Source organism: Haemaphysalis longicornis, unplaced genomic scaffold (genome assembly GCF_048455015.1).
Source record: "Haemaphysalis longicornis isolate Haplotype H1 unplaced genomic scaffold, Haemaphysalis longicornis Haplotype H1 scaffold_1, whole genome shotgun sequence".
Classification (NCBI taxonomy): Eukaryota; Metazoa; Arthropoda; class Arachnida; order Ixodida; family Ixodidae; genus Haemaphysalis; species Haemaphysalis longicornis.
This window is the reverse complement of record NW_027526203.1, coordinates 255,837,709-255,855,534: the sequence shown is the minus strand read 5'-3', so window position 1 is coordinate 255,855,534 and position 17,826 is coordinate 255,837,709. Positions and strand designations below refer to the sequence as shown.

General features: G+C 46.9%; 1 protein-coding gene across 1 annotated transcript in view; it reads left to right on the top strand.

Moving 5' to 3' along the window:
• The window catches only part of LOC144144541 (nose resistant to fluoxetine protein 6-like), a 113,211-nt gene that overhangs the window by 82,383 nt on the left and 13,002 nt on the right, over positions 1–17,826 (top strand). Inside the window, exons 10-12 of the mRNA XM_077676049.1 lie at positions 10,665–10,744; positions 12,992–13,114; positions 13,562–13,899. Coding sequence (XP_077532175.1) covers positions 10,665–10,744; positions 12,992–13,114; positions 13,562–13,899 — 541 coding nt within the window. The remainder of the gene's footprint in view (positions 1–10,664; positions 10,745–12,991; positions 13,115–13,561; positions 13,900–17,826) is intronic.

Sequence of the window (17,826 nt, the reverse complement as noted above, 5' to 3'; positions counted from 1 at the left end):
AGAATGGCCGTTTTACAGCCGCGCTTATTTCTGCTTTCCCACACTTGCCTGAAACAGCTATTCCTTTTCGGTTAGATGGCTCGAAACATGCCAGGTACTCCAGGTAACCAATAGGAAGAATGATGAAATCTACGGCAAATATAGACCACGTCCCCCTAAGTGCTCTAAACAATACATTATCCTTGGGCCAGCTTAACTGCGATTAAATAGGCGTTTCATAGAACTTCGCAACTCAGCTGGTGACGGTTATAGGTTGCAAAAATCACAGGCACGTTCTAATTTTTCCGGGTTAGTGACCACCTGTTTTGGTTTCCACGTCTGGCGTATCCATCTTTTCATTTAAGCATGGCTCATTGAATAAATCAAGGAGGCGCCTAGTCATCGTGGCGTCGAAGTGGCAAAGCATACTCTAGGTAATGCCGTCGGGTCCATAAACACTATAATTTCGGCTCCTAGTCAGTGCTACTTCGAGATCTGTTAGCGAGAATGGAACGTGAAGCTAGCTATTCGTGCCCTGACGCGGGGCATCTCAGCTGCGGGTCGAGCAACACTCAGCATTCGTGATTACTTCAGATGGACGTGGCATGCGTGTACCGCAGACAAAATTCGCCTGCTAGTTTCTTCGAACAATCCGCGATACAGCCCAAGGCCATGAAAAGGCATACTTGCCCTCAACAGCGGTCCGTTGAGCTAAATGAAATATCGCCTTCTAGGCAATGGCTCCCATCAGGGACAGCAGTGCCTTTGTCAGCACACACCGATTTCCCTCCGCTGTGCGCAATTCACAGGCCGAGCGCTTTCTCCGGCGCGCCGTTGTTTCGGCGGTGTCGACGTTCGCTGTGCATCGACGGCGGCAGCAGCGTCGCCGAAAGGGGACATGGCCGATGGTTTTTCGAAACTGCCGAGCCGCTGCGGCAACCCTTCGTTTCGCCGCTTGACCTTGTACGACATCGTGAGCTTTCGTCGAACACTAGACACAGCAGTGCGCAACGCGTCCGTCAACGAACGGAATCTTTATCCGCTGTATACGACGCACACTGCGCCGCACGCAAACAGACATGCGGTGGGATGGAGCATATACGTATGCATATACGTATGTATGTGCAGCTCTTTGCATTCGCGCTGAGACGTCGCGGAATTCTAGCGTGCGCAACGTTGGGACAGCCTCGAGCGAAGCTGCTGCGCACTTCGATTTGCCTCACATGCTTCGTCCCTGCTGGCAGTCCTCGCTGATGCATTCTCAATGAACCGACCATTGCTAAGTTACCCACTTGCACACGAAGGTTGCAGATTATTCCACGTTTTCCACGTACTGCCGTAAAGATTGTGGCTTACCAGTACCCATTGCATAGGTTATGCTTTTTTTTCCGGTCCCACACTGTATGTAACGAAGTACAAAAAATCGGTTTGCTTTGGCGCAACCGCATTAGAAATCTATCATGTGTTATAGTCACGCCTGACACTAGCTGATTTAAAGATATGAACGTGCGAGTAAGCGGAGATGCGCGCTAGCTGGCAAGCGAGCACACGAGAAAACAAGCAAGCAAAAAAAAAAAAAAAAAAAAAAAAAACAGCGGGAGTTTTTTTGCTGCGGCGCGCGGCAAGATTCAAGCAAACGTAAGCGACTGCAGCTGTCAGGCCGGCAGCGTTAGTCACTGGCACTGTCTGGCATAAAACGCCGGTGCTGTGCTAAAATTTCTGCAAGGGACACAATGCTTTACTGACAAAGAACACCCCATGCTGCTCGACATCAAGAAAACAGATCCAAAGACATGTTGACAGGGATACGTTTAGTGAAAAGGTCGAACTAAGTCAGGAGGTCCTATATTGGGCTTCTTGACTGGAAGGATATCTTGCCGAGGCTAAGGCGAGGAAGAGATAAAAAATCACGAGTTCTTTTCTGGCCTCACATCAGAGCACTTTTGTTTGCTGAGGGTAATGGCTCTGTTGTTCAATTGTCTCGTCACATTCTGTTTGAGGCACATGTGACATATATTTCTGCGAATCTCATCCTTTGCTGCAACAATTTCGTCGTTTCGATGATTTTATAAATCAGCATAAAAGTCAACGTATAAACACCCCCGTAAAAACGGAGGGGAATAGGCACTTTCCTTTCCCTCTTGGTTATTAGCAAACATTCGGCAAAAATTTGGTAGATTCAACATTTTCGTCCAGAAGTTTAATAAAATGGTGGGAAAGGAGTTCTGCATAAAAAAACTGCACACTTAAAAGAATTCCAATACACATTTTGTAGGTAAGCATTCCAAAATCCAATCCTGGAAAAATATTATTTGCGCGCAACAGTTTCTGAGATAAAAAAAATTCGGCCGCCTTAGCAACTGAGATGCGAAGACTGAGAAAGCGGAGCTGGTAGTCTTCACTAGACCTAACTCGGATTTTCTTAGGTCTGCCACTTTTTTAAGAGAAAGATGGTCGAAAAAATTCTCGCCAATCCACCATGTGAATGTGGTTGGAAAGCAAAGCGGTCCACGGCACCCACAACGATTACCCATGCGACGACGCTTAAATTCACTCACATCGCTCTACAAATAGTAAAATCATAGAGAAGTGAAATGCTCTTAACCACACCCTTTATTACTTCGAGGAGATATTCTTGCTAAGGTTAAAACAATGCATGATGCATGAACCGTGGTTGCTTGAGTCTATTGGTGTAGCACAGGAGTGGAAACTCTTTTTTTAGAAAATAAAGGAAGCTCAAACTCGGAGTTATACTATCTCACTTCTCCGTCTCTGCCGCTGAAGGCGGAGGCGATGAGATCGGCGGCAGGGACGAGACGGGGGAGAAGGAGGAGAAGGAGAAGAAAAAAGAGGACGAGGAGGAAATGCTTCTGTTGAGATTTCTGAACGGCCCAGAGTGCGGTCCAGGGAAGTGGTTCCTTCTTCACTGGAGCCCAGGTGCAGTCCGCGCCGCCTGTGCCCTGTCCACCAGCTGAAGCTGGGTATGTAGAGAGGGGCTGGACAGCAGCATCTCCCATTGCTCTTGTTGGGTAGTTGACGGAAAGAGAGGAGGGTACTCAGAGCTAAAGTCGCCCACCCCGAATATGTGGCGGAGTATCCCTACCTCTGAGCAAAGTTTACATTCAGCGTCAAAGCGATTCGGGTGCATTAAGTGTAGACGCGTCGGGTGTGGTAAAGAGCAGGATTATATGAGCCGTAGGGTAGTTTGTTGCTCTTTGGAAACGCCAGGGTAAGGCGAAGGTAGGGTCTGCCTCTGAAGGCGATTATGATGGGTTATGTCCCTGAACCAGACAAACGGGCGACTGCCCTCATGCAGCTCCATAGCTCGGGGGTTAAAAGCGCAGGCTTGTTGGTGGGCGTATTCGTTGCCCTCCATGGAAGCGTGAGCGGGTGTCCAGATGAGCTGATTGGAACCGTTTGGGGAGTGGTTTTTCAGCACTCAAAGGGCAGGTCGTGACTCCCAACCCGACTGGTAATTCCCTTAGGCTTGTTGGGTATGGTTGAGTACCTTCCGAATCCCTCGTTGAGTGACAGCCAAAGCGATGGCTGCTTCTTCTGCCCCTTAGTGAGGCACACGCAAGGAGGTGGGTTCTGGAGGTAGCCACGATGATGGCGTACTGCTGCCCTCGATGTTGGGAGGGAGGCGTGTGTGTATAGCTGCATGATCCCCACCAAGGGTGGTGTTAAGCGCTTGAGCTCGCATACTTGTCGGCGGCCCTCGTGGTGTGAGGGGTTTATATTTCTAATCAAAGGGAGCATCATTACTTCTGGTCGCTAAGAGTCCTGGAGTACATCAAGCGGAGTGACATTCTGTGCTGCACAGCCGATCTGGTGAAGTATGCGGCAACCCGCCGCAGTTCTGCTCATTCGGAACTTCTGGTTAGAAAGATGGCCCCCTATCAGCTCTTCCACCGTGTTGTGGAGCCCCGTGCTAAGCAGCCTCTCTGTAGACGCACTCATAGGAAGACCAACGGCCTGCTCAACCGCGTTTCTAATCAATATCTAAAGCATCGTTATATAAGTGATTCTCGAGAAGACAAAAGCTTGAAGTAATCGAAAGGTATCGGGTTCCTTGAGGCCTCGCTTCTTGGTGGCCACTCGCCTGATCATGTGTATGATTTGATTGATGCTGTGTTTGAGGCGCTGCAAGAATACGCCAGTCTTCGTGTTGGCCTGAAGATGTAGGCCCAGGATCATGATTCTGGGGCTTGGAGTGATGAATTTGAATGTGTCCCTTGATTTGTCGTTTGACGTGAGGGTGGCCGGTAAGGAGCTGTGATTTTTTACGTGGACAGTGGAGGCCACAGGCTTTAGCACATTGGCGAACTAGAAGTGAGACGCCATGCGTTGGTGTGAGCTTCCTTTAATTTTTGTAACTCGTAGCAAACGCGAAACGCGCAGTGGCGCGGGAGGTCGCGTGACGCTATCCCGTGACATTCAGCAATTATGATTGATTGATTGTGGGGTTTAACGCGCCGACGCAACGCAGGCGATGAGGCGCGCCGTAGTGGAGGGCTCCGGATTAATTTTGACCACCTGGGGATCTTTATCGTGCGTCGAAATCTCGTACACACCGGCGTTTTTGCTTTTCGCCTATTCAGCAATAATGCAAGGGGTGAACCGGTAGATGTGCTTGGTGAGTTCACCACCTGTCTTCCCCGTCTCCGCGTGGGCTCGTAGCTAAATCGGTAAGATAACGTTCTCTCGCTTTGTTACTCTGTTAGTTGCAGGTTTGATTCCTGGCGGTGCCAGTAAATTATTTTATTTGTTCACGGGAGTTTTCTGTTGACACCAACGGTCGCGAAAGAACCCTTGGGGGGTAGAGGGAAAAAGCTTTGCTTTAAAAGTGAAACTTTCTCCATGCAAACTAAGTTAAATCAAAGTCCCCAATCCACCCCCCTCCCCCCCCCCCCCCCCCCTAAAGTCCAGTATCCAAACTGCCAAAGTTCGAAACCGAAGTCCTTTAACTCAGTCTAAGTCCAAAGCCAACGCCCGCGGTACTAATCCAAACGAAATGCTGTGCGGCCACTAATGCGATGATAGCGCAATCGCATAGATGCCGGTTTTATCCCTTTCAGTCACGAATTATTATATTCACTGCAGAAAACTTCTATACTTGGAGGTTTAGCAGTGCCAAGCGTCTAGAGGTAAGAAAAAAAGGTTCAGTCTCTCTAGAATACTTATTACGCAAATGGTGCCGTGTCCTCATACGGAGACACCATTACTCAATCCTACTTTTCCCTATAAAAATAATAAAAAATCCTGAGGCAGTTTACAGACAAGGAGGCGAAATAATAATTTCTGCACATGAAAGAGGTGTTTTTAGCATTTATAAACGATTTACGCCACAATAAAAGAGAACTTAGGACGGCAACACACCAGAGCTCCCACAAAACTTGGTGGCGTCCATTTTGAAACGATGTTTATGAGTGCTGTTCCATCATTCCACATCACATGGTGCTACCTTTCACTTCCGTAGATTTCGAACATCAGCAGCACCGCTCTGCAGCATGACCTCTTTTCGTTTTCACGAGCAAAACGACAAAGAAAGTCGCGTCTGCGTATGGAGACACGGTGACTGAAAGGGTTATAATGCGAGCGACCCATGCTCGATTCCGACCACGGGAAGTGTGTTTTAAAGTGAAGCTTTTTGCCTCTACCACCCAAGCGTTCTGTCGCGATCGTTGGTGCCGACAAAAAACTCTTGTGAACAAATTAGTGGCACCGCCAGGAATCGAACCTGGAACGAATAGAGACGGAGCGGGAGCCTGTTGCCTTACCGATTGAGCTACGAGCCCACGCGGGGACGGGGGGACAGACGGTGCACTCACCGAGCACAACTGCGGGTTTACCCCCGACGTTCTCGCTGAACGCCACGTGATAGCGTAAAGCGACCTTTCGCGCAGCTGTGCACTCCGCCCACAGCACGTTCCGCGGTCGTGTGGGCGCCTTGCGCATGCGCTAGGAGTTCGTAGAAATTAAAGTGAGCTCACACGAACCCATGGCATCTCACTTCTACTCCGTCTCTGCCGCCGATCTCGTTGCCTCCGTCGGCGGCGGCGGCAGAGACGGAGGAGAAGTGAGATCGTCTAACATCGGGTTTGAGCTTCCTTTCATTTTGCAGAAAAAGAGTTTCAATTCCTGTGCTTCAGCAATACAACTCAACCAAGCGACCACCATTTATGGATCATGCATTGATTTAACCTTAGCAAAGAATATCTTTGAAGCGATAAAGGGCGTGGTTAAGTGCATTTCACTTGCCTCTGGTTTCACTCTTTGTAGAACCAAGTGTGTGAATTCAAGTGACGTCGCATAGGTAATCTTTGTGGGTGTAGTTTACAGCTTCGCTTTCCAACTACCTTCACTGGGGGAATCGGGGCGCGTTTTTGTCCTTGGTTTTTCTGTTTTGCTTCATGCGGTGGTGGTCTTTGATTTATTCTCTGTTGCTTAATTTTGGGAGGTTAGATTATCTCTTCTTTCGTTCTTTTATAATTTCTTTCCAACCTACCAAACCGTTCTCGCCTCGTATTGAGGTGCCCTGGGAAGGCGAGATGGAATGTCTTTTGCACACTATGGGCGCGTAAATTGTTTGTTCCGTTTATTTATTTTTTACGCTTAAAAATTAGCCCATTTGGCTGGAATACTTGTGTAAATTCCTCTCTGGCCTTTGTTCGAAATTTTCTTTTTTTCTCGATGGCTGCATACGTTATTTTTCTGCGCCGCTGCTAACCCCGTATCCCTCGAGCCTTTGGGGTGACCCAGTGGTCAGGTAGCCGGTTTCAAGTCGTAAAGATCCAGGGTTCGATACCTGGGATTTCCCTAGCCACATTTTTTTCTTGAGGCGCGCACTGCCAGCTCCTGCTCGTGGGCCCCTTGCCTCCTCGCCACTTTCCCCTCCCACTTCTTGACCTATCATTTTTCGTCTCTACACTTCGCCGATGAGGATAATTTCCTGTTAATCATCCCCACGGACAAAAGAAAGCTTGAAAAGCTCCGCTGCTAAAAGCAAGCACTCGTAATTCCCGCGCCATGCGGTGAAGCCGACCAGGATGGTCTTCGTGGGAAAATCTGGCGGTGCACATTACTGGAGACAGGAACTGCCAACGTAGTGTAAAAACTTCGCCAATGACTGACTTTGCTTTTTAGCCAGCACAAGAGTCCGGACTATCCCGCGATGTGAGGAAATCCGCTCGGAGTTGAAAAGGAAACTTAGTCTTCACTGTCAGCTTATTAGGATTTAGCCGTCAGACCTTACCTTTGCGGCTTATTGTCATCCTATGATTCGCTAGTGGAGCGCTGCTTGCAGAAATGAGATGCGACGCGCTCGAATCGTAATAAGCGATAGTTCGGAAATGAGCTGTCACGCAAGAAAATGGGTTCAGCAACAAAGGCCTCCTGCATTGCAACGTCACCTAACAATTTTGAAAAGAAAAAAACACCAGAACTGTGGCAGGCTTTCTCAGAATAGGTAGGTTTACTTAGAGCCGACACTAGACATCTGGAAACACCCATGCGCATAAACGAAACTGGCAGGCGGACACATAACGGCATGCAAAACTGCTTTGAAGCGCTGTCTCTGGGTGTGGTCGCCACATTCACGACAGGTAACCTATCGTATGCTGTAGGGGTTTCAAGCGAAAGCATGCGCGCCATCGCAGCTAATGTGCGGAGAATGGCTCCGGCAGCTCAATGTCCTCTGAGTGCTTGTACACAAAGACTAAGGAGTATGCTAACGACGTCATGTTAACTTCATCAGAAGGCGACAGGTTTCAACTCACTGTTCCATCCAAATAGCGCCGATGCGCGAAAGTGCTTGCAGACAGCATTGTAGACCCAACTTCTCCAAAACACCACTACTCATGATGCTGACGCCAGAAGACTCCGCAGAAATTATCATGTGTCTCAACTGTACGACACTAAAATACAGGCTGGAAGTTAAGGCTACAGACCGGCTACTGTAGTTCCCCCCGCCCAAGTTTAGGCGCAGCCTCCTTGCGATCGATACAAGAAACACAGCTGATATTGAACTCGCCCTTAAAACAATAGCCTTCACAGACATTCGTGCTCGAACCCACTAGCGCAGGCCGGAGAATTGTGCTGTCAACAGAGGAGTGCCACCAGGCATCTCTGACTATGAAATCACGACAACCTGCGGCAGCGAGCACCAGAACCACATGAGTGCCGTAAGGGAACTTCGGAGGAAGTATTGGTTGCCTTTGCCACCGAGGCGAAACTTGACTACATCAACTTTAGCTACGCTCGATACCAAGTTTGACTACACCGAAAAACCGGAGCAGTGCTCCCGGTTTCAGCGTTCTGGTCACATAATCGGAACATGTAGCCACAATCTGCGCTTCGGGCGCTGTGTAGGGTACTATAATCTGCGGCATGCAAGTCTGTTGAAAAACAAATACACTTCATAAAAAAATAAATGGTCTCTTTACTATCAATGAGCTAACTTCAGCGTTTACGTCAGAGAATCTGTATTCCTAGTCTGGCACTGATAGAGCCAGTTACTCGGTTCTTTGACATCTTGGTACCATGACCCTTCAGCATTTGCTGAGTTCGGTGGGTGGTTTTGCCTGTGAACGATATATAACTAAATGAATTAAGAAAGAACGCAACAAAAAAAGCGAGCACTTAAGCTGTGGACACTGTCACCTAAAAAATTTGCAACGCGTCAGCCATTTCTCATGGCATCTTCCAGGACCTGCTGCGAGAATCAAATATAAATTCTAGTTATAGCCTGTGATACTGACGATACAGTTAATGGGCGTATTTTTGCATACTGCTGTATAATATTTATTTATTTATTTATTTATTTATTTCCTCCTTTCTTTCTTTCTTTCTTTCTTTCTTTCTTTCTTTCTTTCTTTCTTTCTTTCTTTCTTTCTTTCTTTCTTTGCTTATTTGTTTATTTATTTGTTTGGGTATTTATTTTCAATACTGCCAGTCTCGAGCGAGACCGTAGCAGGGGGGCATTCATGCAAGTACAATTCCAGCAGGAATAATAGCAATGGGCCTAACACCGGTCAACATTATTAATAGCAGCGATCAAACGAAGCTCAGCGGAGTTCTTTACCTGACTGAAAATCGGTGCAAGGTTGGAAAATAAAACGAATAAGAAAACAGCTCTTGCTTTACGCGTTATTCTAACAAAATTAGAAATGCCCATATAATATGCTTCTATGCACTCAAATGTGGCGGGATATGTATGGTCAGTGCAGTCAAATATTTGGATGTGACTAATAACTACGATCTAAGTTGGGCTTCTGGTATTACTAATATCTATTCAGCTGCCTAAAGAAAGTCTTGGTTTCCGCGCAGAAAACTAAAACTGGCCATGACATCAATGAAGCTATCTGCTTCTAACGACTGTTCGACCAACATTAGAGTACGCTAGGACCATCTGCGACCGGTATCATAAAAGATTGATAGGTAAGCTTTAAAAAGTGGAAAGAATGGCGGCTCGGTGTACATTATCATCACGTTACTCGGGCACTGACTTTGTTTCGAACGTGCTAGAAATTCTTTACTTGCCAACCCTAGCAGATCGCCGCACTCAAGCGCGGCTCATGTTTCTTGTTCTTTCTTCTTTTGCACCCGGAATGCCTTTTACATTAAACCTACGCAGCACTTACTCCAAGACAATGCAGACGTGTCGATGTTTTCAGTGTGTTAAAGTGTTTATTGTTGTCTCAGTTCCATCGGTATATCACGGAATGGAGTTAATAAAGGAAGGGGTTCCAGAGCAATATTCTGTAATGGGCCTCCCTGGAACGTCCGAGGTACAAATAGCAGCGTTTAGTGTGCCGCAACTACGCATCAACACTGATGCGTATCTTTTTTTCTACGCACAATATGACAATATGTGTGGAACGCATTGCCAGAGCCTGTCATCAGATCTCGAACTGTTTCGGAATTGAGTACCACAATCAAGCAGCCTCTCTACCCGTTCTTTTCCGAGCTGTGGGAGACACTGTTGACCAGCTGTCAACCGGTGGACCAGACTCTCCTGGTGACACGGGCCAAGACGGCGAGGGCAACGCATGGATTCCCGGACTAATGTTCCACTCTCACATTTGAGCTCATTAAAATGTTCTCTCTCTCTCTCTCTCTCTCTCTCTCTCTCTCTCTCTCTCTCTCTCTCTCTCTCTCTCTCTCTCTCTCTCTCTCTCTCTCTCAAGGGAACATCAAACCAATAATACACGTTTGCATGTATGCACACACGTGCGCACATAAACGTATATGTTACTTTTACCACCTCAATTACGTTGTGGTCGTACATACCAGTGTGAAGAGTTTATCATTATATTTCTAGCTCTTGCCAGTGAACTTAACTGCATTATTTTCGTATTTTTTGTATGCATATTTGGTGCATAAATTTAGCCGTACATAATTATGTAGGCCTTCCTGACCTAGGTAGCCGACATTTAAACGTCTCACTCATTTGAGGCCACTCGCTCAGAGGTAAAAACAGAACTGCGAGTAAAGCCAGTGGGCGTCGTATCTCGGATGGCTCATTGCATACGCGAAAGGCCATGCGAAACGTGCGACCGTTTGACGGGGCTACTGGTGGCAGCAGTCAGACCTTTTGGGCCGTCTGATAGCAGTCTGGCATTTGGCGGACCCCTGAATTCCCGTGCCAAGCAACTTTGATGCAGCGTGACTTGGTTCGCGCGCAGTGCCTTCCGCACCTGTGGTTCTACGCGGCAGACCTGCAGCTCCTGGTGGGCTTCACGCCGGCGGTCGTCCTCCTCGTCAGGTGAGTGCGCCATAGTCGCTACCCACTTCACGATTCCCGGCTGGAGTAATGGGAGCCCCCTAAAAAAAAAAAAAAAAAAAACGCCCATGCACTCCGTACAGATGATTAACCAGCGAAGCTGCAACGTGCGGCCGGCGTTTGAAGTTGCCACGTTGACGCTGCTCCGCCCGCACTGCCGCCGTCCCTGTCCGCCGTTGTCGCGTGACCTGCGCTTTCCGCAGCAGCTCGCTGCGTGCGCGCTCTGCCGCGAGGGAGTCTTTTTTTTGCTACCTCCCATGCGCCGTTCCCACGTACCAGTGTCGGCGGATGCGAGAGCGTATCGACGTAATCTGTAAACCGAGCCAATCTATCTCCCATTTCGGCAAGGTCCTCGGAGGCGTTGCCAAATCACCCCCCTACCGGGCTGGGTAAAATCAAGACAGACTGATCAGTTGCAGTTGCGAAACGACACCAGCGAGGATTGCTGTACTGGATGGGAGCAGTCTGTCTTGATTTTTACCCAACCGGCCAAACCGCTTCCACTCACTGACTGGCCAGCGTCACTGTTAATTATTGATAGTTACGCTGGCTAGTCAGTGAGCGGAAGCGGTTTGGCCGGTTGGATAAAAATCAACACAGACTGCTCCCATCCAGTACAGCAATTCTCGCTGGTGTCGTTTCGCAACTGCAACTGATCAGTCTGTCTTGATTTTACCCAGCCGGGTAGGGGGGTGATTTGGCAACGCCTCCGAGGACCTTGCCGCCATTTCTTCTAATTCCTCTCCATCCTGGTTTTTTCGCGCATGCACATGGGGTTGCTATGGAGGAGTCTTCTGCGTACACGTGGCGGCCGGAGTTTCTTTTTGTCCAGCCATATAAAGCTCCGGTTTGATAGTTTTATGTTTATTAGCAGGCCTAACGGCTAGGAGAGTAACCGCTAGGAATCAAACAGTCCACTTCCGCATTCCTTGCCGTACAGGTGACAGCAAAAGCTATATTTCATCCGTGGAGGAAGTTACTGCGTTAATTAAGCCTTAGACCAAAGGCCTCGAGCCGTCGTTGGATGGGTATGAAGTAGAAAATCGATTTTGTTGGAAGGATTTTTGATTGGCGCTCAAAATAACTCAATAAGCTCCATTAAAGTTGTCAGAGCTATTACAAATAATTTACCAAGTATATTAATAACCGATTAACACAAGTTCTTTAGTTGTGTCATCCCCATTTTTTCCTTCAGAAAAATTGTTTGGACCCACATACATGAAATATTTCTGACAGTGATTCTTTGCAAGGCTTTTTTTCTTTTTTCGCAAGCACCTTCGTCGTTAAGAGATCGAGCATTGAGTGAGCACAGCTCGGATTCCGATGTTTCCTCAGATTTTCGTATTAGAATTGGACATCAAAGCGGGCTAAGCCCGTCCGGTGTACCTTTTCCGAAGTATGCGATACTTGGAGGGATGCATCCATGTGGGCGAAAATTCTGCATCCCTAGAACAATCAGGCCGTGATGCCATGACTGATGCACATAAATCTATTAGTATTGTCTTCGCGAATCTGACCCAATCTGACTTGATGTGAACTCCCCGAACGTGACTGTTCTTGTGTGGGTTGGTGCGAATGTTTTCTGGTCTTCTTGTCCCGTCCATTTTAATTTCCTGTCACTTTTTATATATTTTTTAATTCACCCATCGGAACTAACAAGGCCTGCACTTAGAAGTGCTGCTTTCCTAAGCTGTATGTATTATCTCCATCTCCATATGGAACTGCAACAAACCCGTCCCTACGTCATCTTTGCTGTTCAGGTGACAGCCAAAAAACAAAAAACAAAACAAAACAAGGAAACACTAGGCGTCGGAACTTCATAACACATCGGTGGGAAAAAGGGGAAAATAGGGGGTTCAACATGTACCATTCCACATGTACCAGTGTTCGTGACACCATCCGAAGCCCGAAGAATGAAATTTGTGGCTGAAAAGTGACAACATGACTTATAATCGCTCTGTAGAATATTTCCTGGTATGACCGGGCTTTATGCGTCTGTAATGAATACTGAGTGTTATGAATTTTCGGACGGACTTCTAATGACATTTCCTTTATTTCATTTATCTCACATTGTGGAAAATTTCCCGGTACGCCGCCACATTCATGGTATAATGAATACTGAATGCAATAAATTATCAAACATTTGCTCAATTTTACAAAATTTTTATAAAATTCAATGTGACGTGAGAGTTTTTGTTAATCCCTTGGGTGCGTCTCTACGCGCCGCAGGTCTCCCAAGGCAGGCGTGGCGTTGACGCTGGCCATGGTCGTGGCGTGCACTGTGTACATCGCTCTACAGACGCTGTACAGAGACCTGTACCCCGTCACGATCTACTTCGCCGAGGACGTCATGTACGTGGCTCAGAGGAATGTGCGAGGATAGGAATGCTTGGAGGAATATGTTGAGATACGTCATAGCACAACCAATTACTCTTCATTAGGCAAATGTACCTTATATTCCACAGTACTTTATTCTGCCACAGGTGGCTTTGCACTAGCAGTCTAACCGACATTGACAACGACAGCACATCTCCTATGAGGACCCAGCAATCAAAAGTTCACACCCCACTGTACCCTCCCCCCCTTTAACAATCTCGGCTTTTGCCTTTCCATAATAAATAAAGTATAAAAACAATAATGGGGTAAGTTTGGCTGTGCTGCAGTCACTCAAAAGATGGCGTAGTGCAGAGATATTCACTGGAACAGTAATCAGCGCTTGGTGTACGCAATTTTTGGACGGTATTGTGAAAAACGACGGCTGTGTAACGGCCACCTGTCAAGCAGTCCTCCGGTGCGCAGGAAGTCCCGTCGCACGCACACGGAGGTGTTCAAGCGGCCCTTCTCCCACGCGGGCGCCTTCTCTCTGGGCCTACTGCTGGCGTACCTGCTGCGCACCCGGGGCGGCCGGGAGGACGCGGCCAAGGGCTGCTGGCCGGCCGGCGGCCGCGGGGCCTGCCGGGCGGCCGGCTGGGCCCTGGCCTCCGGCTGCGGCCTGGCCGTGTTGCTGGGCGTCGAGCAGTGGCACAAGGGCCTGCTGCCGGGACCCGCCGTGGCTGCCCTCTACGCCTCGCTGCACAAGACCGCCTGGGGGCTGCTCGTCGCCTGGGTCGCATACGTCGTATGCACCGATAGGAAAGGTGGGAGCTCGGTCTCCACACATAAGCGCATTGGTCCCAGCGGAGAAACAATTGTGTGCTACTTAATGTCGCATACAGGAGCGGTCACCGAAGAACGCGAACGCCTGCCTTAGATATTGTCTAAATGTTTCCGCTCCTTGAACACTTTTAAAAAGGCCGTGCAGACAAAACACAAATTTGGTTCATTCGAAAGATTGCTTCTTTATAATCATATACTGACGCCTATTTTAACGTAAACTTCGCCCATATAAGCTATATAATTGTTTAAAAAAGACTAGTTCATTTCCCACTCTAAAACATGTGACGCCGTATGCACAGCCGTGTGATTGGCTGAGGTCGGCAAAAGCAACGCAAGTCTGGGCTTATAAGCTTGTAGAACGAGCTATTTTCGCTTATATGCTATGCATATTCATTTTATAGCCGTAAGAATGGTAGTGTAAACAATGGAAGTTACGAAAGTACACTTAAACGTAGAAGTACCAGTGAGTACTGCTGTTGGTACCACGCGCACTATGCTTGTTGGCTCCACAGTTCGCTGCAGAGCCTAACAACGAACGAACGTTCGCCTGAACACGTGTCCTTGTTACGTCACCGCACACGTCACCAAACACACGATTTGGCGGGAGAATCAACATTTTAACTTAAATTGATTAATTTCTAAGTGGCTAAAGCATCGTTTGCTGCCGGAGAAGCGCTGGGGGATTTATAAAACATCAAACATTTTGAATAAAACAGTCTTGTATTTTGCTTGCATAGCCCCGTCACCGGTAGGATCGTGCATGTTTTTGCATTCTATTGTTTGCATGGAAAATTTTTGCAATACATTTTGTGCGAAATTGGCAATAACCCCTGCTGCATGTGCTGTATAAATGAATACCCACAGTGTAGTGCCATGTCCGGGGGAGGGAACACTCCACCAGGCATATATACAGTGAAATCTCGTTGATGTATTTTTAACGATAACTCGAAAATAAAACGTATTATGCGAAAATCGTGTTAAAGAAAAAGGTTTGAAAAGGAGGAAAATATGCATACTCGATTAGCAACTCACTTTTATTAAGTAACATTCAAGTAGCTGCTCAATTTGCGCTGCTATTCTTAGTAACGTCTTGGAGTAAATTCTTAGGAAACGTGAAAAAGAGGCGGCCGTTTGTTCACTCAGCTCGGAATATGCGACGAAACTAGGAAGCGCGTCCGACCGTTCGAGTGCCTCGCTTGCTGTTGAACACCAGAGCTCTTTGATGCATATCAAGTAACTTTGGTTGAACACGTGTCGCCATGACTGTCTCCATCTTGTAATCTGTCATCATCGTCGTTGTCATCGCTATCATAATCACGCACAACTGCCGCCACACCGCGGGACTCCGCCATGATATCTTGCACGGTGCGCCATTCCCAGGTTGCCAGGTCTTCATTCGCGCGCACAAACTCTCGGTACGATATGCCCACGTCTAACTGGGCCCATTCCATGATTAGGTCTCAGCGGCTCTGCAGCGTTCAGATCGTGGCTTTTCGAACGTGGGTATGAATGAATGAATGAATGAATTTTTTATTTCCCCTTATATACATCTATATATACAGATATTTGCGTATAAAGGGGCGGGGCCAAGGAAAAAAATCTAGTATACCAAAGAACAAACGTAGGATTTCTAGAAATGCCGGTCAAGGTCCACTTTCGCGGTCGTATTATCTGGGCAAAAATGTGATCGTATTAAACGCACGAAGATGCATTATTTCTAAAGGACGACAGCCGGGAATGAAAAGAAAAAATCATGCACCCCTTTATCTAACGACGACGATGATTGAACGCGAGGCCTTCTCGTGATGGATTCCTTGGTTGGCCAATCCCACACTGCGAGTATGTGCTAGTCTGGAGGTTAGCCCTACTCTTACAGAATACCCACAGCAACTCTCGGGTGTGCACTCCATAGCTCCCATCCCCAAAAACGTTGCAGCTGATACCAAGCCAGGGCGACGTACTCCTCTCGTCGCGAATCATGTCCATCCCATTGATTCTACGATCGTATACACGGATGCATCACGGACGCACGTCGGAGCAGCAGCCTATTCAATCGCTAGTGGCAACGAATTAGTTACACACACGTACACTCTAAGCTGGGTAACCCTTAATAGAGGTATACATTTTCGAATTTTTGTAACCTATAATTTATAAGGTACAAATGTAACCTATATCTTCGTAAACCTTATATACGTATACACGTAAGGGTTACTCAGTTATGGGTTACTTTGCCGCTTTCAGCATGTATACTTTTATATAAGTTACATCTACCGCCGTCCAAGGCCACACACGTGGAAGGTGTCATGTTGCGCGCCAGGCGCGCTTTCGCCGGCGCCGCTGTGGCGACGCCCCGAAGGCGTATTTTCCGCGTGGTAGACAAATATCGCGTTAGTGGAAGACGACATGTGCGACCATGCTGTCCATTGCGCCGTTTAAACTTTTGCGTCGGGTGTCTTTTGTTGGTCCCTTGAATAAACTGCCTGCCACACGGCTGGGGCTAAAAGAGAAGTTACTTTTATAATTCCTAAAATTGCGGTGCTAAAAAGCTTGAAAATGTTCTCTTAATATATGTGCATTGCATTACCTGTTCGATAATCGTTACCCAGATTGTCACCCAAAAATCTTTGTGAGTATTGGCAACGCTTAAGTCTTATAAACAGGCATAACTAAATTTGATGTTTGCATCAGCTTTGTGCCGTTTAAGAAACCAGTATCAAACATGCATGATAGGTCTTTTGGTAAATTGCGGGCATGAATTTTAGCTTTAGTTAAACAACATTAGGCTTTAGTGAAACCAAGCTTTAGTGGAAACATGCACTTGATAGCATACTTCAAAAGGACGCCAAAGTTATGATAACATAGCCTTAAGCCAAAAATTCTTGTCTGACAACTTAGGCCATGATTATCAAAAGAGAATTGCAGTACATGCACACATATTTGCGCATTTAACAGGAGCCCATTTCCAGAAGTTTGGCATCAGTAGTTTTGAACATTCACATTTATTATTATGACACACCTGTGAGCTATTTATTAAAAAGCAAAGCTGCGAGCCACCCTAATGTAATTATCGTTCCTTAATGAGTATTAGACGAGTGCGGATTCCTGGGCAAACTGGTGTTTCCTATATTGTTTTAGACTTCTAGGTTAAACTCGGTTTATTCATATATCCTTATTAAACCTATTTAATAAATGTTGCATGAACAGCTTCACAAACATGGCCAAATATACAGTTTCCCTACCTCACTATTTGCACAGATGTATGCAAAGTATTTCGAATTGTTTGGTACTGCAATTGAACAATTTCAGACGAATTCGAGTTTGAGCTACATTTATACGATGGTTCTCAGAGGTGCACTTTCCCAGTACAGCGTTATTGTCATGGTTACCCACAGAAAAAACCCAGAATGTAGGAAAGTAGAAAGAACATTTATTACAAATTCACTGTTTCATACAAAGCAGTGTTTATGGCTATGTTCCCTACATTCTCTGTTTCACTCAGAGTCTAATATTACACTTGGAATTCACTTGTCTTTACGAATCCATCTTTACACTTCCCTCTTAGGTTCCTCTTTACAGTTACACCTGAATTGTGATTCCCACGCCAAGTTATCGTTTTTCATGCAGCACTAACAAGTTTCTAGGCCGATAGCAATCTGATTTTTCGACAAACTTTAAATGGGATCTATAATTTCCTGCATGAAAAAAGGCGCTTGGAAAAACTCAGAGATAAGCTTCGCAATTAACGTAGTACACAAGCAGGCACAAAATCAGGGCGCGCTGAAGATTTCCCGAGGTCATCTGAATAACTTGTTCCCTGCTGCCGCAGATGGGGGTAGTATATATGTGAGGGGCCGTCACTTGGATTTCCCCACCTTGAAGAGCCATCTACAGAAAATTTCAGAAAAAGA